This window comes from Daphnia pulex, chromosome 11 (assembly GCF_021134715.1).
Source record: "Daphnia pulex isolate KAP4 chromosome 11, ASM2113471v1".
Classification (NCBI taxonomy): Eukaryota; Metazoa; Arthropoda; class Branchiopoda; order Diplostraca; family Daphniidae; genus Daphnia; species Daphnia pulex.
Window position 1 is genome coordinate 281,578 of NC_060027.1, and position 25,855 is coordinate 307,432.

Below are 25,855 nucleotides of genomic sequence, written 5' to 3' on the forward strand. Positions count from 1 at the left end.
AGTTTTTATTTTTTTAACAGTAAAATCATTTTTAAACATTTATGTAATTTAAAAAATTATTATTTTTTCAGGTTTTGTATTGACCAAATTCGGCATGTCGTCACAGCAACAGAAAGCCGCGATCAAACAACCCCTTGAATGTTCACGTTGAGCTTTTAAGTCGAATGAATTTATGTTAATGGATAGAAATGACTCAAAGGGATTTGGAAAAAAAATTTTTATCTAGAAAATTGTCTACTGCTACAGCCGAAGATCTCAAAAATGAAGCATTCAGGTATTGGTTGTTTTTATATCACAGTTAGAAAAGTTCTCGTCGCTCCTAAATGTATTTGTTTTGAAAGGCGTAAAATCGTCGAGAGTAGCATTGAAATAAGAGAACTGGAGTCTAAATTGAAAATGGCATACATTCTGAAAGAACGAAAGAAACAGCTGGATGAAAAAGAATCAATCAGAGTTATGGAAAAGGTATGTAAATAACGGAAACATTATTTGTCTTGTCGTTGGCAGAGTCAAGTCATTGTATTTCTATACATAGGTAATGACCTTGCAAGAGAGGGAGGAAACAGAAAAGCAGTTAAAATTGGACCATGAATTGGAAATCAGAAAACTGCTGTATGAAAAGTGGAAGAAGGAAAAGTATTGCCAGGAGCTGGTGAAACAAGCAGAACAATACAGGGCTGCTAAGCAGCTTGAGTTGATGAAGGAACGAAAACTGGATGACATGTACTTGCAAGAGATCCTCATGGCTGAACTGAGAAGAGAACGACAGTAAGACAATTTTTTTTAAATTGTGTCATACAGCTCAAAAGTAAACATCTAATTTGAAAACCTTAGGGAACGAGAAGATCGAGAGAGGAAGAAGCGCCGTCTAGCAGAAGAATTGGACAACTGCATCAGACTACAGAATCAATGGAAAGCGATCCAGAAATTGATTGAAATGGAAGAAGATAGATTGATTGAAGAATGTCAGGTCCAGCGACGTCGGTTAAGTCACATGCAACAACAAGAACGGAAAGAAAAAGCAGATAAACTTGCAGCCATCCGCCAACAGCTTCAAAAAGCCTTGGAAGTCGAGGAGGTATTTTTTTCAAATTGTTGTTTCCAAAAATGTATGTTTTTGCTATAATCATTTGGATTGAATTGCCAGCGCCGGCGCCGTGAAAGAGAAGAATTATGGGTCGAGTACGGATGCGAGGAGAGAGAGGACCTGGAAACGAAAAAGGCCGCGGAATTGGAGAAGATGACCCAAGCCCAGCGTATCAAGTGGAATGAAGACATGACAGAACAATTGCGCCTACTTGAGCTGAAGAAGAAAGCTATGAAAGAAGAAGAACTCAACGAACGATTATGGGTAAAATATGCTGAATCTGTCTATTTATTTAGGTTAAGTATTAACCCACATTTGTGTGTGTGAAGATGTTGGAGCAAGCCGCGCTGGAGGAACAAGCCGAACGTGAAGCCGCTGATAAAAGGCACAAGGATCTCACGCAATTGCAAAAAGAACAAGCGGCATTGCTTGAAGAGCGACGCCAACAGAGGAAACTCGAATTCGCCGAAAAAGAGGAAGAACGTCGCAGGGAAGAGATGCGCCAACAGGCCGAAGATCAGGCCATCGCCGAGGAGAGACGACGAATCTTGGAGCAACACGCACCACTGTTGATTGGTTTCATGCCACCTGGCGTATTCCGCGACATGGCCGAAATCAGATCGTTGCCTGAAAATGTTCAGGCCCAATTTCGGCGACACGTCCGCATTCAAGACGACCCTGATCTGTGGTGATGTTTAACTTCCCTAAACTATATACCCTTAAAGATTGATCTCTTCCTCGATTTCTTTCGTTTTTTTCAATAATTTTGGTTAGATTTCAATTTAAACTTTTGTTTGAACTGGAACAGTTGCCGTGAATGTCTCAGGCCAGTTCATTTCTTTAAAAATCACGCATCATTCTTTTTTTGATCTCTTAATCAGCCTCAGTCCCCTGTAAATGGCATTGATATTTCTTCAACTAATACTTCCACTGATATTTCTAAATTTCTTCAAACTGTAAGCATCTAACATTGCACTTCATCCTCCCTGCCCTATCTGATTGTCTTTCTCAAAGTTTAAAGGGTATTACTTCTAATTATTTCAGTTTAATTCAGTGGCTTATCATGAGATGTGTCGAATGTTGTCTTAATCTTCCCCTCTGCTTAGTTTTCAACAAATAGTTTTTCAGTGAGCAAACGCTTGTTATCATTTTATTCTTCAAGCTTTGTTTAGTTGAAAGGACATCGAGCGGCCATCGGTGAAGGTGATTTCCTGGACCAGCTCTTGTCAGTAGGTAACATTTCGGAGAGACTTGTGAGTCGAGATAAACTTGAACTAACTTAATTTAATCAATTTTCGCAGTTTAATGCTTTGCGCCTGACATTCAGCACGTGCGCTTATTTTTGTATTGGTTTGTATTTAGAAATTTTTTAAAATATTTTAATATCGATCTTTGACGTAAATATTTATCGTTGACTTTGATTCAACACAAAATAAAAAGACAATCGCACAGAGTAGCAATCAAAAGACCCTAGGCCTATGTGACTTTTGAACTTGGGCAGAGTTTTGTACTCTACGCATGTAGTCCTTGTCGGGTGTGACAAAAATATCGTCCGAAATAACCCTCCCTAACGAGTAACGACGACATGTTATCTCTGATTTTGGTTTAATCAAATAAATCTTAACTAATTGTAACTCGAGATTTGGAGATTTTTAAACTAAATGCCCCACGTATTCCCGACACGTATTTCCACGTCAGAATTCTAAACTAAACAGCCAAATGAATTAATATAGTAAATAGTAAGTCCATTTAAAGTCTAATTCAAATTTTTTACGCTAATTCAAAACAGTTTTCTGCTTCAAACAGGACGCGAATATCCAAATACCCTAGCAAATTATGCGGATATTTATTGCAAGAGGCTATTCTTGAAACATATTCCGATAAAAGCAACCGTCAAGAACATCAAAACGTGCTCGGCATCACGTACTACCCTTCTTCTCCCGACACATGACCCGATAGTTCAAAAACATTTCAAATGTAAGTCTAGGCTTAGCATTACTATTTGACTTGTTTACATGGTAATGATCACGTGAACCTCGGCTACTGCCTTCCATCTCTAATTCCCATCCGAAAATCTGCGAGTATAAAAGTCAACTGGAAATGTTAGAGAACTTCTCTAACATCGCCACTCTAACGGTCGCCAGCGTGGTAAGTCCCAATTTATTCGCTCATACAATTACATTTGATGTTCATTAGTTTGAAATATTTTTTCTCAGTCTGCAACCACCACGACCACCGTCACCACTTCCGTCACCACCGTCTCGGCCGATGATGACAGCGAGGGTGGAATCTCGTTGAGCGCTCACGACCGCAGCGTCATCCGCAAGACCTGGGACCAGGCCATATGGAGAGACGGAGATGTTCCTCCTCAGATTCTTTTCCGCTTCATCAAGGCCCATTCCGAATACCAGAAGATGTTCAGCAAGTTCGCCAGCGACCCCCAAAACGAATTGTTGACGAACTTATAGAAATCACCAAATTTGGAAAGCCATCCGCTCACCAAAGAGGCGAAATGCACGGACGAAGAAATCAAGGAGATATTACATAATCTTAACTCTGAAGTCGCTGCTGTCGTCGATGAACCCACCACCGCCTCAAAGTGGAAGAATCACTGCGCTGCTATGCTTCATTTCAGCTGCTTCTTTTGGTCGGTGGCCTCGTCCATTCCGACTGGCGGATTACGCCCGTTCTCTTGATCTGATGGAGTAATATTAATTGTTCAGATTTTGAACAGCGCTGTAGTAACTCTCACTTTTACAGATATTACATCATCATGCTGAGCACCATGGGGGACAGGAGATCTCATATATGCCGTTTAGTTATAGGGCCGCTCATCACCGTTTGGAAATTAGACGTCACGAAATTGTACGCCATCTCGCAGATTGCCTGCGCCATAACAATTGCTTCCTTTCCAACCGTGGTGAACTGCGTCCAGGTGATTATCCAAGGTTTCTTATTCAGCGTGACTTTTGGCTGTCAGTGTTTGTTTCTCGATAATTTAATACGATGGTCCAATGAATCCGCTTGCGATTTCGTCCCACTCAATTTAATGGTCCTATTTTTAGCTCTCGTTCCGCGTGCGCTTTTCGGAAGTGAAAATTTGAATCGAATCTTCGGCGTCTCTATGTTTTTCGGAGGGATTGGCATTCTTATTGGTCCACCGATCGTAAGTATTTGTTTATTCTTTTATTTGAAATAATTGTTTCATTCTTTTTCGTAATTATTAGGCAGGACTTATTGTGGATATCACGCCAGGTCGCTCTTATTGGTTGGCCTTTGTCTTCGCTTCTGTTATGGAACTTTTATCGGCAATCGCCACAATAGGCGCGCGCTGTTCTTCGCTAATCCAAAATGAAGTCTTTCCAAAAATTGAATAATTTCTGGTTTGTTGAAATTAAGTGAGATTTATTTGTTTCCTTGGTTAATTGGACATTCTCCACATGTTATGGACAATTACAGATTTTTTTCAAAAATAGATTCATACTTTCACCTGCTGAAGATAAAAACGAAACCTCATTTTATAGGAAGTTTCTTATACATCCACTGATCTTTTCCTTTTCTAATGTAGCAACTACAGTTTCTAAAAAGAATAGACTTGCTTTCGATTTCATTTTAATTACCAATCCCATGTTTGAGATTCGCAAATGGATTGTTAATGAAAAATTGGACTCTCGCGATCTTGATTGAAAAATGAAATTGATAATTGAAGGCGAAGGCCAGCGACGTTAGGCAAGACTGAATTAAATGTAGACAGTAATGGGGTTACTACTTGTTAACAGTTTTTCTAATGTTAACAACTGGGAAATTCTTCGACCTCATTTCTAGGATTTCGATCACACACACAAGAAAAAAAAGGGAAAACAGATGTGTCTGCATTCGCCAGACCGTGTGTGCATGTAAGTCATTATGTTGTCTTACATCATGGTTGATTACAAATTCTTACATTGGTTGATTACAAATTTAATGGCCTAGATCAATGCACCGTAGTATATACACCTGGGCGGGAAAATGTCGAGTATATAAAGCCTTTCGAATATGAAGCCTCACGTTTCGTTGTTACGTTAAAACTGGAGCGTGAAAACACGCGGGAGGTAGTAAGATTTACATTTTGAAAATGGACGCGAACAAAGGGTAGATGCTCATTTTTTTTCAATTATTTCGTTGCGAATATTATTTGCAATTTGCATTTTGCATTTAGATGTCAGCGAATTTTGTTTTTTTGGTTCGTATCTTAATTTTGCGCTCGACAATTTTTTAAATCTGGCAATAGTGCATCTCGTAAAAATAATGCAACCGATTTTTCGCGCCCAGCATTTTATAGGGTAGGCAGGCTAATAACAGAGAAAAATAATATTCAGAAATTGTTTTCGTTGACTGTTTTGATGGTTTTCGGTGCCATTTTGTACTTTTGAGGTCTTTCAGATTAGTCGATTTAGATAATTGTTTTCCTTAATATGCCTCAGCCGAAATGGTACCACAAATCTCTGGCAGAATTGTGTATGAACAGTATCGTCGATAACAAGGAGAAATGGACGGCATCGCGTGGTTCAGTGCAAGTTTCCAGCCTCTTTAAGCTTCTGCGTGAGTGTCTTTTCTTTGCAATAATTGTGTGCTTTTATTTGATTATGCCATTTTGACCACACAGCTTCACATTGTCTGGACAACATAACTGAATGTCTCTTGAAAGACCATAGACTACGAAAAAGTCAATGGTCGAAAGACTACGCTATAACAGAGGACATGTTGGATTTATTACTTTTAAGCCCACACAGGAAAGTTCTGGATTTATCACAAGATTATCAGGGCACTGGACATGATCTACAAAGAAATTTACGCATCTTTCGTCTGGCATCTGTCAATTGTTTGGTATTAACAAGACCAATAGTTAATTCTGCATTATAATAGTAGTAAATTTATGCATAACTCTTTTCAATTACAGCAACTCACCACACTGAAGATCAATGATGGCGGTTATTATTTTCCTTTTTCCGATTCAAACAGAAATTTTGAAGTAGAGGAGACTTTCGCTTGTATTTTGCAGCTTTTCGAACACCTGCAGATCCTTGATTTATCTGGCACAATTTATGGTGCAAGAAGCATGCTCAAACTTGGATCAACCAATAAACCAAAAATAAGGTAGGGTCTACTTTAATAATGAAGTAAATTTACTGTATTCTGATTGTATTACGCTTTGTATTTTCTCCTCTAGGGAGTTGCTAGTTGATGGCTGCCCTGGTGTGACCGATACAGTAGTTGAAGTGTTCTGCAAAGGTCAAAGTTCCCTTCATACACTATCAATTCTAAAAACGGAAGTGACTCCTATCGGAATTCAAATTGCTATCAAACATTTGCCAGAGCTGAAAGAAATACGTTGCTACAATAAGTCTGATGTCCTCAAAGCTTTTCGTAGAATTCGTAAAGAAGAATCCAGAGAATCAAAAAAATATTCCTTGATTAAGTTGAATATGGAGAACGTGGTGTTGACTCCACCACATAAAGTCCCCTATAAAAAAGGCAGCGTTTCATTGATGGTTGACATGTGTCCGTTGATCGTCGAAGTTTTATTGTTTGTTAGCGACGAAGAATTTACGAATGAGGAGTTATTAGGTGAGCAAAATCTGAAGTAATGGTATTCATATGTGTAAGAAATAAAATGCAATTTTATTTCAGATTTTCGACAACTTCAACAACTCAAAAATCTCGGAATTAGAAGATCCCTCGTGTCGTCGTTCTCTATTCGTGGTGGAGTAATTCCTCTTCTACAAGCTCGTGGCCCTAAACTTGAAGAGTTAGCTTTGTTGATGGAAGTAACGAGTGAAGAAGTCTGTACCATCATCGAGTGCTGCCCGAACATTCGCCTTTTGCGACTTGTTATAAAAAGTTCCGATCTGGATACTCCCGAACCGGTGGTAGATGATCGCGTCCACTCTTCTCTTTGTTCCCCAAAACAAGTAATTCCGTTAAGGATGCTGGAAACCATCTCTCTGAACTCTAACCTTCCTTTTTATCACAATGCTATCTTCGTTATTTCACGCAAATTGTTGCTATTCCTTTTGTCTTCCCCTGCTCTTAAAGAGATTTTCATAGAAAAATGTTTTACTCTTGATGACCAGATGATTGAGGAAGCTTGCACTAAAAACAGTTTCAAGTATTTGAAGTTGATAATGTTTCACGGTTGTTCTAATGTGAGCCAGAAAGGCATCGATTTTTTCCTGAATGAAACGAATCCTTTGGACACAATTTCTGTACAAAACTGTGGAAATGTGAACTTTGATCGGTTGAAAATGATGGTAGAACAGAAGCACTGGCATCTCCAGTGTGAAGATTAAGAGGTGATTGCAGTAAGACAATGCGATCCAATGTTTTTTTTTTAACTTTCGTCGTTTTGTCCTGCCCAACACTTATTTCCTTTTGTTTATGCTGTATGCTTTCATAAAATCCTCACCTGGAACTCTCATACGATTCTTTATCTGGTGTACACGAGTCAAGGTTAAATAGTCACGGAATTCAATGTGTCTGTTTCATTTTACAATTGAACTTCATTCCACACCTTAATGGGTGTAAATTTAAATAAGCCTTACACTACATTTATTCAATTAGGACATGATTTTCAATTACTTTTAAGTTCGCCTTAATGTTCCTTGAAGTAATTAGGACATTAAACTAATTGCTCTTTTTTCTAAGTGATTCTAAGTTCGTATGTTATTTAGCACATGATTTTCATTAATTTGTTGTAAGTTCGCTGAAATGTCCGTTGTAATTTGGTCAAACTAGATTTCTCTTCCTTCAAGCTGAGAAATATTGGCGTCGTTCTCAGGTGATCCAACTTTGACAGTTCGACTGGGCTCTGTTGGTGCTGGACTGGTGAAGGTATTCGTTGCTACTGGTGTTTCGTTTGATGCTGGAAAGGTAGGAAAACAAATTTAACTTTTTATGATTCAAAATGGTCGTTTGCGGCTGTGTCGAATATCTGATGAGGTTAGAAGTAGCTTCAGGAGTAGTTGGTGGTTGTTCGGTTGTTGACAGATCGGTGGTCATTGCTTGGCCTGCCAGTTGTTGGAATATATTTAGCTGTTATTGTCCTATGTATTAGTTGAGAAATGATTTCATTGTTAAGTATTTCCCTGTTTATGGTATTGCGGTTTGGGTCTTTTGAATAGTAATGTTGATTGTAGGGAGCTGTTAACTTTAATGATGAAGCAGTAGAATTTTTACGAAGGTAAGCAGATTTCAGAGCCAGCCACGGATTTTTAGTCGTCATTTCTAGGAAATGTTTCACGTTATCGGGTTCGTTATCATGTGGATAAATTTCAAACGATGATGATGAATAATGGTCGTCAGTTTGCTCAGGAGATTTCAGAATAACCCATGGAATGTCTTGATATAGTCGTTGAAACAAGTTGTGGGTGGGCGAACGGTCGTCGATGATGGCCGCTGACTTGTTTTTTCTGTTGACGAAGGGATATAGGTGACTGAATCCGACGAATATGATGGATGGCTGGATTCGGGGGATTGCGAGATTAGCCAAGATTCGTTTTCAGGATTATTGTCATTAGAAACAGCTAGTTGTTTAGTTGGTGCTGTGCTAGTTGAAGTAGTTTATGGTACTTTTGTAACGGGAATTTGATGTTTGAAACAATGGCTGGGCTTGATGATTATTCTAGGCCCTTTTCCGGCTTCAAAATCTTCCATTTGTCGATTTATCCGTCGTCAACTGAATCTGACGTTATCCTTTCTGACTCCAATCGTCTTGTCATTCACACATTCACCTGATTTTTTGAATATTTACTTTTGTATTGTTCACCCAATTTTGAAAGTTGTATTACCTTGAAGGGTAAATGACAAGCCCTCAGGGTTTCCGTCGCCGATTCCTGTATTATCCATAATAATGGTCACATCTTTTGGTTGGTGGTTGTTACTGGAAAGGCGGAACGTCGTCAATGCGCCCGCAAATTCTACATTTCGCAAGTACAGATTTAACGGGATTGTTATTAGATCAATTTCATTGTAACCGAATCTAAATTTCTTGTTTTCTTTTGTTTTTTATTAGAGAAAAAAAAGTTCTCACAAATCTGGCAAAACCGCACCTGGAAAAACCACGTCAATTATCTTTTCGCGTTTTTGAATAAGGGGAGAGGAAATGATGCCCATTCATCGTTCGTGCTTTCATGGTGTCAAGTTTCTTAATCAGCGAGATCATCTGTCAAATTTGGTAATGATGACTAAAACAAATTATTGTATACTGCGACATGAATAATAACATTCTGCCTGGTTTATTTTTAGTTGGTGTAATTTTGCATGGGCGGTGTCGTTGTTGGCATGCACGAATGAGTTGCCAAGCAAGTTGCCTACTTATTTCACTGTTACGTCTCATAGAGTCTTGGTATCCTCTATTTAGTAAGTCAATTACATTTTATTCCTTATACTAGTGCGCGTTATTCCCATGGAATGGACGTTTTAGAAAATTTTTTGTTATGGTTAAGGTTTCACAGATTTATTTATCAACCACAAAATGAGAGATAGATGGTAGCATAACATTTATTTAGGTCTAATAATTTATAACTGAGTAATGGCTGCTGTCAATAAGCCTAATGCTTATCAGACATACTATATGTTATGTTTCATTCTGTTTCTGTTATTTCTGCTGGATTATTTCCGCTTCCCTTTTGATTTCTTCCAATTGATGCGACGTGATGTCAGAAATGGCTTCGTCGATAATCACGTCATCGTTAATCACAATTGGCCGTATACCCCGTTTGTGGCCGCCTTTGAATTACTGTTGGGTACATTAAGAACCGGACTTTTGGTTGTGAGTGACACCTTAGTGCCTGATTTCCGGGTCGGGGTAGTCGATTGTTGTTTAGTTTCTTGACGAACGGTGGGGGAAGTAGGGCGAACTGTAGAAACACGAGTGGACGAAGGAACAGCAGATTTAGTTGCTGGTTTCTTGGCTGCAGTGCTGGGAAGAACGGTGGTCGATGAGAAGCGAGTCGTATGTCGTTCACTAACGGGAGATTTTAGAATGACCCATGGAATAGGGGAAGTAACGTGCGGGGTGACGTGAAGAATCTTTGGGAGATTATTCACAGGACTTGTTGACGAGTGAATCGCTGCTGGAGCTACAATCTTATTGCTAATGACATTTGGAACTTTGTTTGACGAAGAAGATATCCTCGTGTCGGACAGCGGCTTCAGGATGAGCCAGGGAGTGTCTGATTGATCTTTTAAATGGTTTGACGTCGTTTTATTGAATAAGTTTTGAGTGTTTGGCAGGATCGAGCTGATGGTGGTGGAACCAAAGATCCCAGGTGTGATTAATCTCGGTCCATCTCCTTTAACAGATTCTTCCCTCAATCGATTCACCCATCGAGTAGTGGACCAATAATTTTCAATATCGACGTCAATCTTCTTGAGATCCGGCCTGATTTGAATACATTCGCCTAGAATTCACCATAGAGACACAGAATCAGGTATACAACATTCAATTGATTCATCTAATTATCTTTAAATGCCATTTTACTTTGAAGGCTGAAAGACAAACTCTCGGAACGGCCGTCATTTAATCCAATGTGTTTTCCATGACGATGGAAACATCTTTCAGTTTTTGGTCGTCCACGTACCACTGGAAGGGCGGAACTGTTCCGATCCGGCCGCAAAGTCTTAACACAAAAAAGTGATAGTAATTCAAGGAAATATAATTTTACAAAGAATCAAGTACTTTGCTTCCTTCATTATAGGTGTCACGGACTCTCGGTGTAGTATCCCTTTGTACAGCCATCCACATCGGCCAATCGACTCCGGACATCCACTCTCATTGTGACTGAGTACGACGGCAGAGCGGACTCACCTGTGAATGTAATTTATTAAATTATTAAAGCCGTTATAAAAGTTTTATTTATACTTTGACATTCCAGATGTACAGACAAGAGGATAATTCCGCCCGGTGAAGAAATGCGACGATTCGTGGAACGAGAGTCGATCGAATATCAAAGGGACATGGATTGTTCCTCCGCACGTATCTGTTTTTCAAATTTGGATTATTTACTAACCCCTTTTTATATTCAAATGTAGACAAACCAAAAAATAGGCTAACGATGGCCTATTTTAATATCAGTCCATCGACCAGCCAAATTAATATAGCCACGATTTTATGTCAGAAACTGAGTTCAACAATTTCGAATACCAATATTTTTGCGCGCGTGTAATGATGAATTATTGGTTGAAAGTTGAATTTTTTAATTTTCCCGTTCCGGCTCAACACGAAATTGGCGTTTCCTATCCTATCCTAGTAGGTTTTTCTTTTAGGTTAAATCTTCTTTTTACCGTTATGAGTAAAAACTGTACTCAACTCTGAAGCGACGAGTAGGTGGCACTAAACATTCTTCTGGGGCCAGTTTCAGAAAGGTGATGCCCTTCTTCAGTACAAACTGCTTTAAAATATGCACAATCTCTTGATGCTAATTGAAATGTCTACCTTCTGGCCACAAAGTCACACCAAGAGACACAATACTCAGGAGAATGTGAATTTTGTTGCGAGTCTATTTCTCTTAAATTTTTTTTCTATGAACATGGGCGTATAGTCAGCGAGAACTCGCCTACAATACAACCAATCGTAATCGCGTAGTGTATAACAGAAGTTTGGAAAATGGTTGATTTTAGTAAACACAGCTGCTTTCGTTCCGATCCGATCTCCGTTGTTTATTTAACTTTTTAATTCGATTTGAAGGAACTTATTACGAAAGATTCTGACAGGTAATGTCAGGTCAATTAACTTAAGAATCAAAACTCATTACTAGATGTCGCCAGTGGCGCCCTTGTTGTTCTTCCATCGTGAAAAGAGACGAAACAAATTGTTGCTAAATTTGGTAAAATTTTAAATTTATACTTGTACTTGTGATACCAAATTGAACTTCGTATTTTATGACAGTTTATCTTACCTAGTGTCGTTATTTTATTGGTTAACTTATTTCTTCAAATTCTAGATGCATACTGTCAAGTCAAGTTGACTTAGTTAATAGCGCTCAGTCAATTTCCATCCATTTAGATCCTTATGCTGTCAAAAGCCTGAAACTCATGTTTGAAGCACACATTTAATTAGAAATGTGTTATATTTGGTTTTCCCCGTGTGATTTTTATTTCTTGATTGACAAAGGGGTCCCTCCCAGTAGTTTTTGTTCATATGAGCATTTTCATTTCCTCATTTTTTTTTTAGAAATGGAACCCAGGAGAACTAGAAGCTCTCTTCTTTTTCCATCTTTAAAACCTATTAGAAATGCGAGGATGGTCAAGTCTACACGTGTGCCTTCTCATGAGTTGGCCAAGCTGAAGGCCTCAAAACCAATGCTACATTAGATGAATTTGTGAGTGATTGATTGTGATGCCACTGACGGCATTATCACCCATTATCACATCATGTTTGCTGTTCTGTTTACCCTTTCCCAGTTTTTATAGGGGAATAAAAATGTGCCATCAGTTAAGGTATTTCCCCATAACTGTTACCAGATCATTTACAATAATTTTATTCTTTCCAAAAGATCTGCAAAGTGCAAACACTAAGGTTATAAATTTCGTTCTTTTAGTCAATGGATGGCGCTTGCTGCCGCTACTGGTCTTAAACGATGTCTTGAAATCAGTTTTGAATAATAGTTGGAATCTGGGGAATCCTCACTCATTATCGAGGTAACTTTGCAGTCAACATATGTGAGAAGTTTTAGATTCGTTACATTTTTTGCATATCTTCATTGTTTTGTTTTTTTCAACAGGTCGGCCAGTTTGTTCAGACAGGATGTCCTTCACGCTTGAAGGTCGCGGGAAACATTACGTGTAAAACTGTCAATGCGGTGGTGTAGAGGTTGGTCGAGAACTGGACCTGTTGCATCATCATCAAGTAAGTTCAAAGCCATTTGGTATTCATTTTCATTTTTGTAGACCCATCCCAAGCAACGTAAACTTAAAGAAGGAAAGGCCAGTTTGCATTTCCTCCAATCTCGAAGGTCACGGAGATCATTTCGTGAAACTGGCATGCGGTGGTTTAGAGGTTGGGTGAGAATGACACGTGTTTGATGACAAGAAGGTACAAAAGCCGCAAGGCTCAGACATTCGGTATTCATTTTGATATTGGTTTTTGTAGACCCATCCCCAGCAACGTCACCTGCAGAAGGAAAGGCCAGTTTGCATTTCAATCGAAGGTCATGGAGATCTTTACGTAAAACGTTTCGTTGTAGAGGTTGGGTGAGAAAGGGACGTTTTGCATCATTATCAAAAAGGTAAAATAACCGCAAGGCTTAAGAGGAGGGGTGAGAAAAAGTCTTATAAAAGGCGAGAGAAAAGTCGACAGGGATCAGTCGAGCGACTATCTCCGACACGGTAACAGCTGCTCTATTTGCCATCAGCTGCATTCTTCATCGTATTATCAGTTCTCAATCATGGGTAAATTTTCTGTTGTTATATTGAGTTATGTATCAATTTCTATTGTGTTTTCTCTTTGTTAACATGCCAGATATTTATGCATATCAATTGTTCAATTATTTATTGCTTAGTCGTACAAAAGGGCAAGGAAAAGGCGAAATAATTCAGCAGCCGAGTGAGCATCTCCGACACGGTAACAGCAACTGCAGTGCCCCAATTGTCACCAACTGCATTCTTCGTCGAATTGCTAGTTTAAATCATGGGTAAAAATTTTTACACCGAGTTGTGAATTAACTTTCTATTTGTTAACATGCCAGTTATAATGTTCAAATAATTATTTGTCTAGTTAACTATGGCGTCATGCTGCTGTTGGGTGATGCATCGTTGATGGCTGGTTCAGCCACTGCCCATTGGCGTACGGATGTCTCCTGGTAAGGCGGATATGCAACGCCGCCACCTTACTACTCAACATACGACACGACCAGTTGCTACACCGTGGCCCCCCTAGTACTGCACCAAGGCTCCAGAATATTATATCACAACTTATGCTGCCCTGAGCTACTACACCGAATCCCCGCAGTATTTTTCTTCCCCGAGCTACACTACCAAAGGGTCGATTACTACACGGATGCGCCAAAGTACTACACCACCAAAGCACCGTAGTACTACACAACACTACATATCATGGGTAAATATTCTGTTACGTTGAGTTTTAATATGCCAAATACTAAGTATACAAATTATTTATTGTCTAGTCGTATGAAAGGAGAGAAAAGGTGAAAGAATTCAGCAGCCGATTTAGGATCTCCGTTACGTCTACAGGAACTGCCGTGCACCATTTTTCATCAACTTCATTCTTCGTCGTATCACAAATTTTAAATAAAGGTAAAGATTTTTCCATAGAGTTGTGAATCAACTCTATTTCTTTCTATTAATTATTATGCCAGTACCATTATTGAAAATTAATGTTAAAATTTATTAATCGTCTAGTTAACTATGGTGTCTTGCTGCTGTTGGGTGTAGTATCGTTGATGGCCGGGTCGACCACTGGTGTACCGATATTTCCTGGGTATGGTGGGCATCAACAACAACATGCGCAAAAACCACTTACTACACTGAGGATCCCAAGTGCTACACCACCGAGGATCAACTTTTTACCCCATCGAAGCGCCCAAGTACTGCACTACAACCTACGTCGCCCCAGCTTACACGACGCAGGGAGCTGAGTACTACACGACGCAGGGAGCTGAGAACTACACGACGCAGGGAGCGGAGTACTACACGACGCAGGGAGCGGAGTACTACACGACGCAGGGAGCGGAGTACTACACGACGCAGGGAGCGGAGTACTACACCAAGGCTGCAGTTTACTTCACTACAACCTACTTTGCTTCAGAGTACTACACTGATGTTTCAAAGTACTACACCATTAAAGGCATTTGAATAGAAGCTCCGAAAGCACTTCTCTGTCCCGAGTTACTACACCACTAACGCAGCCGAATTATATTCTACAAGGAAGTTCCTTATTACTAGAACCGAAATTTCTACTCGAGGTTATTTACATTTATCGGTTATTTTCATGGTAGTTGGTCGCTGGGAATCAATTGTTGATCTAAAATGAGAAAATAAAAGTTTTAATACGGGTAATTCTTTTGTAAGATTTTGTTAGTAACTTCAAGCCTGTTAACATTGCTACAGGTGTCTTTTGGTGTTGGATTTCTTCAAGGCCAGTTTGCTAAGTTGTAAATTATTTTATGTTAGACTACTACTCTCATTGTTGTTGTGGTTTGACGATGTTTAAGGGCAAAATAAGAAAGAAACTTGTAACTGTTGATTTTTTCAAATCTTGTAAATAAGAGGTGACTGACCCTTGTATAAATGAAAGACTTTGAAGTTGAGAAAAATATATTGATATAGTTCCTAAACAAAACTTGGTATTCATTTAGAAACAATGAACAAAAGACTTGAAAAAGAATTGTGTTATATTGTCCCACCTCCACCCACAATTCCACCACATTTTACAGTCACATACATACACATACATACACTAAGTTAACCCATTGGCTGCCACGCCATACAACCCGTAGGTTGCTCTCTACTACTCTACGCGCCACGTCAGAAGGATCCATGACCAAGTGGGACTTGCCATTGCTGACAAGTCCGTGCTGAAAAGGGGGAACTATGGTGCATTGCCTGAAACAGGCGCCTTGCGGCAGATTTTGGGCTTGGCGACTCTCCGACCCCGCGGCTTGTAAACCACGAGACCGAACAGCGCGGCCCGTGCTAAGGAGCTAGGGGAGAACAAAGGCGTGGCAGACAACGGGTTAACTAACACATAACGAAATAATACCAATAACACGATGATCCACGTTGATGACGAGTCTCGGAATTCCATCTTCTCGACGTCTCATCTGCATTACCTGAATAAAGACAAAAAATTCTTATAAGTGACATGCCAATAAAAGTTACATAATAGTCACATAGTACATATAGGTACATTGGTTTGTTTGTTTTTTGCAAAAAAACTTTAAAGGCCCGCTTTAAATTGCTTAAAATCTACCTAACAATATTGACCACTGTACAAATAACAAAGCTCACTTGCTAGTAAAAAAAAAAAAATCCGGAAGTATACCGGAAGTAACCACAGCGCCTTAACCATTGAGCTGTCGTAAAATTAAACCACATATTCGTGATCTCCATGAAATTTGGGGTCGATTAGATGTGATTTAAACGAAATCCAAAATTTGGCCAAAATCGAGAATTTTCCTGAACTATAGTTCAGGAAAATTTTCAAAACCGGAAGTACGAAAACGCACAAAAAAAAACATGAACTTTACCACAAATTTAACGAGGATCACGAATACGTGGTTTGTTTGTGCGTAGAATGAATAATTACTGAACTACGGACTGAAATGAGAAAACCGGAAGTAGAAAAAAAAAGAAAAAATCGATAATTTAACACGTGAGCTTTGTTGGCGGAATAGTTATCGTCAGTTACCACTAAAAATTTCCACACAATAACTGCCGAGAAATGTTTAAAGAGATGTGCAAAGTTACTAAAACTGACTGTTTTGACAGCTGAAAATTATCGAAAAGCCATCTAGCGTTAGAAAAAAGAAACGTCTAATAATACTTTGCGCGCAAGAAGGGCCTGATTTTAGAATTACTACATAAACATAGAGTTTAACGCAAGTAGATCACTAGTAGATAATATAAGAAAATAAGTCAATTGTCGGGTACCTGGGCATAAATCCGTGGAGAGTGACAGGCCGACGGAAGCGACTGGTCTAACTCGTCAGTGAAGTACGACAAATTGTTTAGCAGCATAATAAGCAGAGAAGCTAGATGAGTGTGGGAAGCGAAGATAAGGATGGAGCAGAGAGTTGGTAGAAGTCACTCTTCTGTAATGGACAAAGGCCAGCATCAAGGATCTCTGTGCCAGGACCACACAATTCCAATAAAGAAACTGCGTTGTAGATTGACATCGGCGGCTGCTCGCGAAATCCAATGAATCCATTGACATACCACACAACCTATGAATTCCTAAAGCAAAGAACAGAAAAAGGTTTTAACATTGCAGTGAGGCCCATAAATACTCACGACCAAGGTGAATTCCAAAGTTAAGTACATGATAAATCAAGAACATAGAAGCACACCTTTACCTCAATCTGTTGTAGGCTTTTTTCTGTTGTAGGCTCGTTTCTTGTAGCTATGAAGTGGGAGATGCGGGGAATGGCAGCAATACAATTTCATGACGCAACAACCCCACCAAAAGTGTTTAAAGGTGTAAACATCTTTCAGGCAAGAAGGAACCTGTTAAACAAATGGGTGTGAATTTTGAGATTATTTTATTGCATTGATGGATGATGAGGTAGTAAATTCAGAAGGTTATGCTTACCTGTAATCGTATATGTAATGCCACAACTTTTGGGCATAACAGCTTGCAGTTTTGTCTAAGATGTGAGAGGATGATGCAGATGATGCTGAGCGTGTGAGTCATAGAAGGGTTGAGCAATTGGTTTTTTAAATGGAGTCCAAATTTAATCTGATGACTAGACGGCAGGTACATTTTCTGGAATTCCAAGTACAGTACACAATTAGTCAATTGGTCAAGTACACAGTCAGTGATAGAAAATTTTCTACTATGTACTTAGAATAATAACAATAAGCTTACAGGTAAATTGGTTGATTTTGGGCAGTAAAACAGGAAAATTCGAAAACAGAAGATGACAAAACTCTTCACACATTTCGCCATTTTAAAAACAATACCGACACCATCTAGCGACACACTGGACAATCGTCTGAATTGTAAAAACAACCGCTAGATGATGCCAGTGCTCCATGCAGACGAAACGATTGTCCCAAGCTCCCAAGGAAGGAGTTGACAGCTATGTGAAATGTAGAAAATAGAAAGAATTCGAAAAGTGAAATCAATATTCAGCAAGATGTTTGACCATGTTTGACACTGAAAAACTAACTTGACTTGGTAGTAAGTTAACTAAATGTTTTCATGCATATTTACCAGTTCATTTGTCACATTTGCCACGTAATGACGACCATTGTTGAAGCTGGCCAGGAATTCTAAGCTGTCATCAATTCTGCAGCTGTTGTGTGCCTATACTAAAAATGGAATCAAAAATTGTAATATCACAGCAATCTTACAAATTTTCTGTTCTTGTCTTTCAGATGGATGTTTTGTAAATGCTGAATCCAAGAACTTCGTCATTTCACTTGATTGACTTTCTTTTCCGATTTTAATAATGGTGAGCTCTGAGCAACAGTTTGAGCACGTAACCTAAATAACATTTTTGAGGTTTTTGTTTGATTTTTCTAGGTGATATTGCAGACACACCATATTGCAAGTACTTACCTGAGCAGCTGAGCTCTTCCTTTCTGTGGTTCCTTTCAATTGATTCATTTGAGGTATTGCTTGCTGTTACTGCAATCTTGTTTTAAAATTGACATCTAAATCATCTTTCTATTTTAATCCTTCACCGCTGTTTCAGACCCTATCCACTAGTGGAATATGTAGAGAGATGTTCAACTTATTCCAAGTATCTTGTCATTATCTAGCCAACCCCCCGTAAATAAGGTAGAAGTAGATAACTTACAAGTGCATATCTGGGCCCCCTTCTTTTCTGTCGTCCCGTTTCCCTAACTAACCACTAACCAACGTCCGCCGGTGGTCACTGACCCGCTGTGATAACTAGGAGGATGAGGAGGGCTCTGGTCGAATGGAAACTTAGTATGCACATGATGAGAGGAAAATTTAAAAAGTTATGAGTTTAACCTGAAATTCTAGTATGACTAACCATTAGTAAAATTTTCTACGCAGATTTCTCTCTTTTTCCTTGTCCAGGTAAACACGCTGGGCACATTATGAAAGGGAAAGTTTCCTCGTCTTGATTAACTGCAAGTGCGAGTTTTAGCAAGTAATTCGTTACATGAGAATTATTTAAGAAAATATTTGAGTAGAAAATAAGCTATTTTATTTAATTTTATAATAATATAAGGATATTATGGAAGTAGTTACTTGATCATGCATTGGTGTTTTTTATACTTTATTAATTTAAATCACATTTTACTTCCGAGTCTAAAATGTCTTTTTTAAGATACAAGAGTAAATTTAAACACATATTCAACGTCCTCCTCATAATATTCCCAATTTCGATCGTTTATTATTGATTTAATATAAAACTTTTTTCTCTTCTCAAGATAAAAACAGTATACTGCAGACAATACAACAACATACTGGTTGCAACTTCCGCAACATGAAATTATCTTCAAAGAACAACCACTGTTCAACTTGATGCAAAAAGTCTTTTACCCTTGTCTTACCTACCACCACTTTCATCACAAACACCATTTCCGAAACTGGCTAGAAAATAAATGGCGGATATTTGCCACGGACACTAAACTCTCTGCCCCCTGACGAGTGCCTAGATAAAAACAAACAAACAAATGAAATGTAATAATAACGATGTTCACCAAATTAAAAAAAAAACTGAAGTCAAAAATAATTACCTGTTCTGTTCCTATTATTTAATGGGTCCCCAGCAAATCAAATAGCCATCGAAACCTACAGGGAAAAAAAAGACAGGTTTAGTTCGCGTAAGATCTCAGGTAAAACCGGGTAAAACCACACGTCCAAAATGGATGTGGAAAGTGCCTTACACAAAATCTAATAAATATTCAAACATTATTTATTGCCTTGTCCATTATGCTGTCAATCAACCGACGTAAGGCTTCATAGGACATGCGGAGGGTGTACTTGTTGAAGGTATCGGTCTTGCATGGACGCTATTTATTGACGCCGAAGGTGAAGCCAACTAAATAATCGAAAAAATGTCACCATTCAATCCCTATTTTTTCACAATCCAAACATTAAGAGAAATATAAATCATTAAATATAAAACATAGCTTCTACTTTGTCTTGGTGAGGTTTTCCTTCCAGAGATCCCACGAAGAGGTCAACAGCTTCTCACATTGCATGCACAAGTAATAGGAGAGGAAAAAACCACACAATACTCAGTGAGTTTGCCACTCAGAACCAACTCCTTTATCAACAAAGCAGCGGGGTTGGAGCCAATAATGGAGACCATCGAAGTGAAAGTTCCTGAATTACAAATTAATGAGCAGCATCAGATTTTATTTTTGTAATAATTGAAACTTACTTTAACATCTTGTTACATTTGGGATTTTTTTCAGACTTCAAACCAAACTTATTGCCTGGTAAAGTTGGATGGCAGCTATAGCAGCAGGCTAGATCAAGAAATCCTCCTCACTAGCCAAGTCTAGGATATGATGGTTGTGTGTGTTACAATGGCTGCCATTGTTCTTCGTCAGACAAGAAGCAGATATGAACTTGGCAATGGGGTCCCAAGGATTTCAAACTAGTGCTATGTACACATATGAAAGATAATTAATTCAAATTTCACAATTTAGAAAATTTCATAAAAGAGTAACTTCAATTGAAGAAGGGAAATCAACCTTCGTCGTTAGCATTCAGCAATCTGGATTGACCACATGTTGAGTTCAATTGTGGAAGGCAGGGCCAGCTGCAAACAGAAATGAATTAATTTTACTTCCTGAACATTTTCAATAAACTAACCGTTGGAAGTATGGAAACACTTACTCGTACGACTTTCCATGAACAACTATGAAGATATATTTCCATGAAGAATTGAAGAAGCCAAGCATCCAACTAGAACTAGCCAACTAGACAAGCGCAAGCAGAAACAGTAAACAGGTTAACAGGTAATAAAATGTTGAGGGGGCTGGGGGGGAGGGGTTGATCAGCTGAATTCGAATCAAACGACATCTTACGGTAACAATTTTCACTTGTTACTGAGAATTTCGAAGTGTTTTTTTAGCCTAGGTAGAGGAAGGTGTGCTCATATCATATGTTGTAGGCTGGTGAGAGCAATAAATTATTCTAAAGAAAAGAAAAATTGATTTTTGTAACTCACTCCTGCTGTTGCACAGAAGGTGGGAGTAGAAGTGACCCAGGATGATACCTACGGGGAGCGGTGTATTACAGGACAGCTTCGTACCAGGCCTAAACAAATAGAACCAACGCCATAATGTCCGTTTCTTTAGATTACGAAATTTCAATAGGCATATTACAGAAATAGGTAATTAATTACTTGGGTAATTGGGCAACGATGACAGAGCGGCCGCATTATTACAGTTCAGATCGCAGCGATCATAGGTGAAGGTGTTGCGGCTAGTGGCGGATTCACGTTGAGCTATAAGCAAGCTATAAGGATCCATGCGCTCTCATCGACTAATGCGTCTCCCTGTAGGTAAAAGAGAAAAAATTAATCAACAATCAACCAGGTAGTCACTTGACTTAGATAATTTCTGGAACACATAAGCGTCATCGTAAACATCGAAATTAACCTCTGGCCCAGTGATGAGATTTGCATGAAACTAAAAGTTTAAAATACGCTTATCCTACAGCACTCTTTTTGTGTTTAATAAACCAAACAATAAAGTTGAAGCTAAAGAAACTTCACATAAGAAATGAGGAATAAGACTTCCTGACCTCAGCTTTGATGTTGATGTGGCAGTCATTTTAAAGTTAAAATTTACCTTACAAATGGACTTCAGGCTGGGATATGATAAGTATGTGAATCTCTTGTAAGAAACCACTGTGAAGGTGTTCTTGAACTTGAACTATACTTCAAGTGACTGCTGTGGGCCTGTGGCCCTTGATTACTCTGTGAACATTTGTGTCTAGTGTAGAAGTCACATTATGAGCATTTCATGGCAGGATTATTCCATCCTCTGTTCAGAAATTCAGAATTGTGGCTTTAAAAATAATAATACAAAATTGAGAGATGATGACGGTTCAAACCAGAAACATAATTTACACTCGGATGAATAATCCAATTCGAATTGATCAGTTTAGCAATTAAAAAGTGAAACTTGTGCTGAGGGGAAACGTTGATTAAACGAACAAAACGTGTGTCGGTGTGTGATGTGTGACTCAACTCAAGCAGACGACTGAGCTGGTGAAACAGTTCGAGTTCGCACGCTTGTGACGCTTCGCAGTTCCGTTTTCGATTTTCATCCGTTCAGTCATATCCGATAGCTGTCTACACTTTTTCTTTACTTTGTTCAACGATTTGGAAATCACAATGAGTAATTTACTTACATTATATTTGTTCTCAATTAGACGCAATTTGTTAGACTACTTCACTAATATTTTGGTGGGGAAAGTCATTTCATTCCATGCACGACTTTTTTTTTGAAAGACGCCATTCGAAGTTTAACACAAAAAAAAAAATGGCTGCCCATTGTTCAGTTTTCTCGAAATAATTTGAGTATGAAATGGAATATCTAAGAATCCTTTCAGGAGGGGAAAATGTTATGTTAGTAACACCTGTAACAGTAGAAATGTAATAGTTTGCTTATAACCTATGGGTAAATGCATAAATATGTATATATATATCGTAACATGAATAGTTGGTTAGGCTACATAGTTACTTTGTCAGTAGTGGACAATCAATTACATTATCTTTTCTTAGCATTCTGATCGGTCATTCTAAATAAAATTGTATTTTGATAATTTTTTTAAAATAGATCCCTGGGTGGAGATATTTGGAGCTGTAACATCTCAAGAAAACGAAAAACTCCTGCCTGAAAACATTACTCTGACTGAAAATGCCTCATTTACTCACAGCTCTACGACAAGTGCCTGTCTTGATTTTTTCTTTGAAGTAATGCAAAGAAGTCAGAGTGCTCAAATTCTAGAGACTCTGAAGAAGTCTTGGGATGAAGACCCACTTATTTCACTGAAGTTGATTTTTCAGCTAAGGGATATCCGTTCAGGAAAAGGGGCAGTCATTGAATTTCATCACTGTCTCATTTGGCTTTTTCACAACCATCCTCAAACATTGCTCTATAATCTCGAACATATCCCCAAACATGGCTACTGGAAAGATCTCTCTTGGTTTGTGCAATTTCTGTTGGAGGGGCATACTTCCATGACCAAGGAACGTCAGAAACCCATTAGCACTGAAGAAACAAGAATTGAGCAAGCAAATGTTAATTATTCGCTGGAAGAAATTATCAGAAAACGGGTGGATGGCGTGGTTGAGAAAATCACATGGAAACGCTATCTGAAACAATTGCCTAATGATGAATCAAGGAAAAGTGCTAAGCTAAAGTTCACGGAACTGTCTAAAGCCATCCATCTAGCAAGAAGCAGAGAAGCCAAGATGAAAAAGAAATCGGTTAAAGCTCTCTCAGCGGTCAAACTTTTGAACTTCAAGACCCTCCATCAACATTTCCCTGCTGTTTACAACAAGATTGTGAACCTATTTGCATCTACTCTGAAACATGACAAAGAGGCTCTCGAAAAGGACAAATGTCTGCCAAAGACTGCTTTAGCGGGAAAATGGGCTCCCGCTATTGGAGGTTCCATCGATTCTGTTACTTCACTTGGAAAAAACATCGCTCGTGCATTATATTCCATGGCACACCAACGTGATGCAAACGAAACTGATTCAGATTACGACACGAAAGCCTACATTTACTACCGCAAAGAATTCCTGACGCCATTGAGAACTTCAATCAACGTCCCCGAGCAAACAATGTCAAAAAAGAAATGGGGTGAACTCGACTATCAAAGAGTTCCATCAATCTGCATGAAAAGAAATAAGGAGCACTTTTTGAAGAACGATGCCGAGCGATTCAACCAATATCTCGAAGATGTCAAGTCTGGAAAAAAGAGTATTGCATCTGGAGCTCTACTTCCCCACGAAATCGTTAAACAGTTCATGGAGTTACCTTCACTGCCCGAAGAAATTATGACAGTAGGAGAACTTCAGTGGAAAAGTTACGTCGAGAATTTGAAAAAATCTGGTTTGTTTCAAAGCTGTTTATCTGTCTGCGATGTTTCCGGATCTATGAGTGGTAATTTATCTTTATAATTCTCATTCAAATTTTGTAACATTTCAAAAATAACTGAATTATTTTAGGAACCCCAATGGAAGCCGCTATAGCGCTGTCTCTTCTTACAGCCGAGCTATCGAAGCCTCCATTCAACAGTCACATCTGCAGTTTTTCGTCTAAACCTTTCCTTCAGAAGATAGATCAGCCCACTCTCGCAGAAAAAGTTGCGTCAGTCATGAAAATGGATGTGGGAATGAGCACCAACGTACAGGTATAAACTTCCCGCCAATAATGAGAAACTTGAATCTTGAAAACCTTGTGTTTTGTACATTCTTAGGCAGTTTTCGACCTCATTCTAAAATTGGCAATCAGCGTTAAACTTGCACCTTCAGAAATGGTGAAAACACTGTTCATCTTCTCGGATATGGAATTTGACCAATGTGGAGGAAGAAAATACGAGACTGACTACCAGTTGATCAAGAGAAAATTTGAGCAAGCCGGTTATCCGCTTCCATCCATTGTATTCTGGAACCTTCGAGGAGATGGCAAGCGTTCAAAGCCAGTTACAAAAGACGAAAAGAACGTCGCTCTCGTCTCTGGTTTCTCTGGACAAATGCTGAAAACGTTTCTGGAAAGCGGAAAGATCGATTCACCTTATTTAGCTATGCTTAAATCACTTGGAACCACTTACGATCATTTGAAAGTGATTGACTAATGCAAACGTTCACTCTGTTTTTGATGCAAGAAATGACTTTTAAAGCCATACTCTTCTTCTTAAATTGAGATTACCCTTTCAAAATTGTTCTTAATGTTATGTTCTGCGTTTGATGTGGAAGTTACGAGTTTTTAGTCCTTTCTAATTTCCAACTTCCCTAATCTCCAACTTCTCCTAATCTAGTAGCGTCAAGTCAACAATGGATTCTTCATCTGATCCTGATGGTTGATGCCATTTCGTTTGATTTCAATGCTGTTTAACTCTTTAAGTCTTGTCATTGCCTCTTGTCTTGTGACATTGCGCAAATAAATTCTTCTTAAATTCAGACATTTTAGTGTTTTCTTATCATTATTATAAAACCCAAGTGATCACAACATTGACCCACCCACGCTAACCTCTAGCACAAAGACATCAATCTCATAAACGCACAGTATATACAAAGGAACCACTTACCTTACCAGATATCTGAAATCCTATGGTCTTGGTGAACACCAAATAATTCATCTTCTGGCGCTAAGTGTTATTAAGAATCTGCATGCAAAATTGTCCTCTTATCCTCCAGCAATCCTTCTGTATGTTTAGTAATGAAAATGGAAGCAAATTAACATTAAATCAATTATTATAATAAATACTACTGTAAGATAAATTTACCCTCGTAAATATGCACTCATTCTTGCCCATTGTGATGGTAATAGACAATCAATGAGAATTTCATGGCAAGATTACCCTGTCAAATTGATAAAAACAGATTAATTAGTCTTATTAAGCTTTAAAAAAATGGAACCTGAAATATTTTGAGTCAAAATCCAGGTTTAGGTCAGCATTAGACAGAAATCGATAATGAAAGAAAATTTTTTTACATGCATCCCTTCTTATGGAATATAAGTTCTTAGTTTTACTTATAATAACGATGAAACTAATAAAATAAAACGGGGAGATTGAACAACGAGCAACACGTGTGACTTACAAGAAACTGTGCATAGTTGTAAATGTAGGTTTCTTAACAAACGGAACGGATTATATTTTTTTCGATTTTTTTAGGGCGATACACCGGTATGTTTAAAAGTACATTATTAGAAAATAAAGGGAATTACCAGTTTATAGAAAATCCATTTTCATAAAATTTGGGCAGAAACGAGTAAACGAGCAAAATTTGTACAACTGACACTTGACAGGTTGACAGCCATGAAGCTGTGAATCAAATTGACAGATTGAAGCACTGAGCAGACGAGTGTACCTTTGGC

General features: G+C 38.6%; 3 protein-coding genes and 6 long non-coding RNA genes across 30 annotated transcripts; 6 read left to right on the plus strand and 3 right to left on the minus strand.

Moving 5' to 3' along the window:
* Positions 1 to 97: 97 nt before the first annotated feature.
* LOC124207191 (meiosis-specific nuclear structural protein 1-like) lies at positions 98 to 4,562 on the plus strand. Of its 6 annotated transcripts, none has more exons than XM_046604532.1 (12): positions 98 to 274; positions 342 to 465; positions 536 to 768; positions 835 to 1,078; positions 1,148 to 1,351; positions 1,417 to 2,320; positions 2,389 to 2,826; positions 2,877 to 3,235; positions 3,304 to 3,792; positions 3,848 to 4,022; positions 4,153 to 4,253; positions 4,315 to 4,562. In XM_046604532.1, exons 1-6 carry the CDS (start codon positions 189 to 191, stop codon positions 1,777 to 1,779), a joined length of 1,254 nt encoding a protein of 417 aa, XP_046460488.1. In that variant the 5' UTR covers positions 98 to 188; the 3' UTR covers positions 1,780 to 2,320; positions 2,389 to 2,826; positions 2,877 to 3,235; positions 3,304 to 3,792; positions 3,848 to 4,022; positions 4,153 to 4,253; positions 4,315 to 4,562. The 6 variants fall into 6 exon arrangements, with proteins under 6 accessions (XP_046460488.1, XP_046460492.1, XP_046460487.1 ...); XM_046604536.1 differs by having other exon boundaries at positions 2,894 to 3,235; positions 4,153 to 4,257; XM_046604531.1 differs by having other exon boundaries at positions 2,894 to 3,235.
* An 816-nt stretch (positions 4,563 to 5,378) lies between these two features.
* LOC124207192 lies at positions 5,379 to 7,602 on the plus strand. Its single transcript, XM_046604538.1, has 5 exons — positions 5,379 to 5,668; positions 5,733 to 5,953; positions 6,027 to 6,223; positions 6,297 to 6,694; positions 6,758 to 7,602. The coding sequence occupies exons 1-5, from the start codon at positions 5,542 to 5,544 to the stop codon at positions 7,414 to 7,416; spliced, it is 1,602 nt and encodes a 533-aa protein (XP_046460494.1). The 5' UTR covers positions 5,379 to 5,541; the 3' UTR covers positions 7,417 to 7,602.
* A 557-nt stretch (positions 7,603 to 8,159) lies between these two features.
* On the minus strand, positions 8,160 to 9,002 carry LOC124207195. The gene is made up of 2 exons (XR_006879826.1): positions 8,914 to 9,002; positions 8,160 to 8,856 (listed from the first exon to the last, which is right to left on the minus strand). It is a non-coding gene; the product is annotated as an uncharacterized LOC124207195 (long non-coding RNA).
* A 1,822-nt stretch (positions 9,003 to 10,824) lies between these two features.
* Positions 10,825 to 12,228, plus strand: LOC124207194. Its single transcript, XR_006879825.1, has 2 exons — positions 10,825 to 10,942; positions 11,002 to 12,228. It is a non-coding gene; the product is annotated as an uncharacterized LOC124207194 (long non-coding RNA).
* A 75-nt stretch (positions 12,229 to 12,303) lies between these two features.
* Positions 12,304 to 15,142, plus strand: LOC124207193. 5 transcript variants are annotated; one of them, XR_006879821.1, is made up of 10 exons: positions 12,304 to 12,447; positions 12,530 to 12,565; positions 12,667 to 12,787; positions 12,850 to 12,974; positions 13,081 to 13,160; positions 13,218 to 13,516; positions 13,627 to 13,758; positions 13,842 to 14,183; positions 14,251 to 14,380; positions 14,486 to 15,142. It is a non-coding gene; the product is annotated as an uncharacterized LOC124207193 (long non-coding RNA). The 5 variants fall into 5 exon arrangements; XR_006879820.1 differs by having other exon boundaries at positions 12,304 to 12,565; XR_006879822.1 differs by having other exon boundaries at positions 12,304 to 12,565; positions 12,667 to 12,766.
* Positions 15,143 to 15,709: 567 nt separating this feature from the next.
* LOC124207198 lies at positions 15,710 to 17,791 on the minus strand. The gene is made up of 5 exons (XR_006879839.1): positions 17,670 to 17,791; positions 17,394 to 17,567; positions 17,158 to 17,308; positions 16,736 to 17,038; positions 15,710 to 15,915 (listed from the first exon to the last, which is right to left on the minus strand). It is a non-coding gene; the product is annotated as an uncharacterized LOC124207198 (long non-coding RNA).
* A 62-nt stretch (positions 17,792 to 17,853) lies between these two features.
* LOC124207199 lies at positions 17,854 to 19,340 on the plus strand. Of its 2 annotated transcripts, XR_006879841.1 has the most exons (6): positions 17,854 to 17,984; positions 18,182 to 18,258; positions 18,330 to 18,418; positions 18,502 to 18,740; positions 18,831 to 18,911; positions 19,211 to 19,322. It is a non-coding gene; the product is annotated as an uncharacterized LOC124207199 (long non-coding RNA). The 2 variants fall into 2 exon arrangements; XR_006879840.1 differs by lacking the exons at positions 18,502 to 18,740; positions 18,831 to 18,911 and having other exon boundaries at positions 17,859 to 17,984; positions 19,211 to 19,340.
* LOC124207197 lies at positions 19,149 to 25,801 on the minus strand. Of its 12 annotated transcripts, none has more exons than XR_006879834.1 (11): positions 25,706 to 25,801; positions 25,263 to 25,338; positions 25,065 to 25,181; positions 21,142 to 21,294; positions 20,965 to 21,053; positions 20,631 to 20,713; positions 20,462 to 20,553; positions 19,923 to 20,394; positions 19,670 to 19,857; positions 19,520 to 19,574; positions 19,149 to 19,434 (listed from the first exon to the last, which is right to left on the minus strand). It is a non-coding gene; the product is annotated as an uncharacterized LOC124207197 (long non-coding RNA). The 12 variants fall into 12 exon arrangements; XR_006879831.1 differs by having other exon boundaries at positions 20,631 to 20,869; XR_006879830.1 differs by having other exon boundaries at positions 20,631 to 20,908.
* On the plus strand, positions 21,993 to 24,938 carry LOC124207196. Its single transcript, XM_046604539.1, has 4 exons — positions 21,993 to 22,141; positions 22,583 to 23,917; positions 23,983 to 24,167; positions 24,234 to 24,938. The coding sequence occupies exons 1-4, from the start codon at positions 22,138 to 22,140 to the stop codon at positions 24,609 to 24,611; spliced, it is 1,902 nt and encodes a 633-aa protein (XP_046460495.1). The 5' UTR covers positions 21,993 to 22,137; the 3' UTR covers positions 24,612 to 24,938.
* Positions 25,802 to 25,855: the final 54 nt, after the last annotated feature.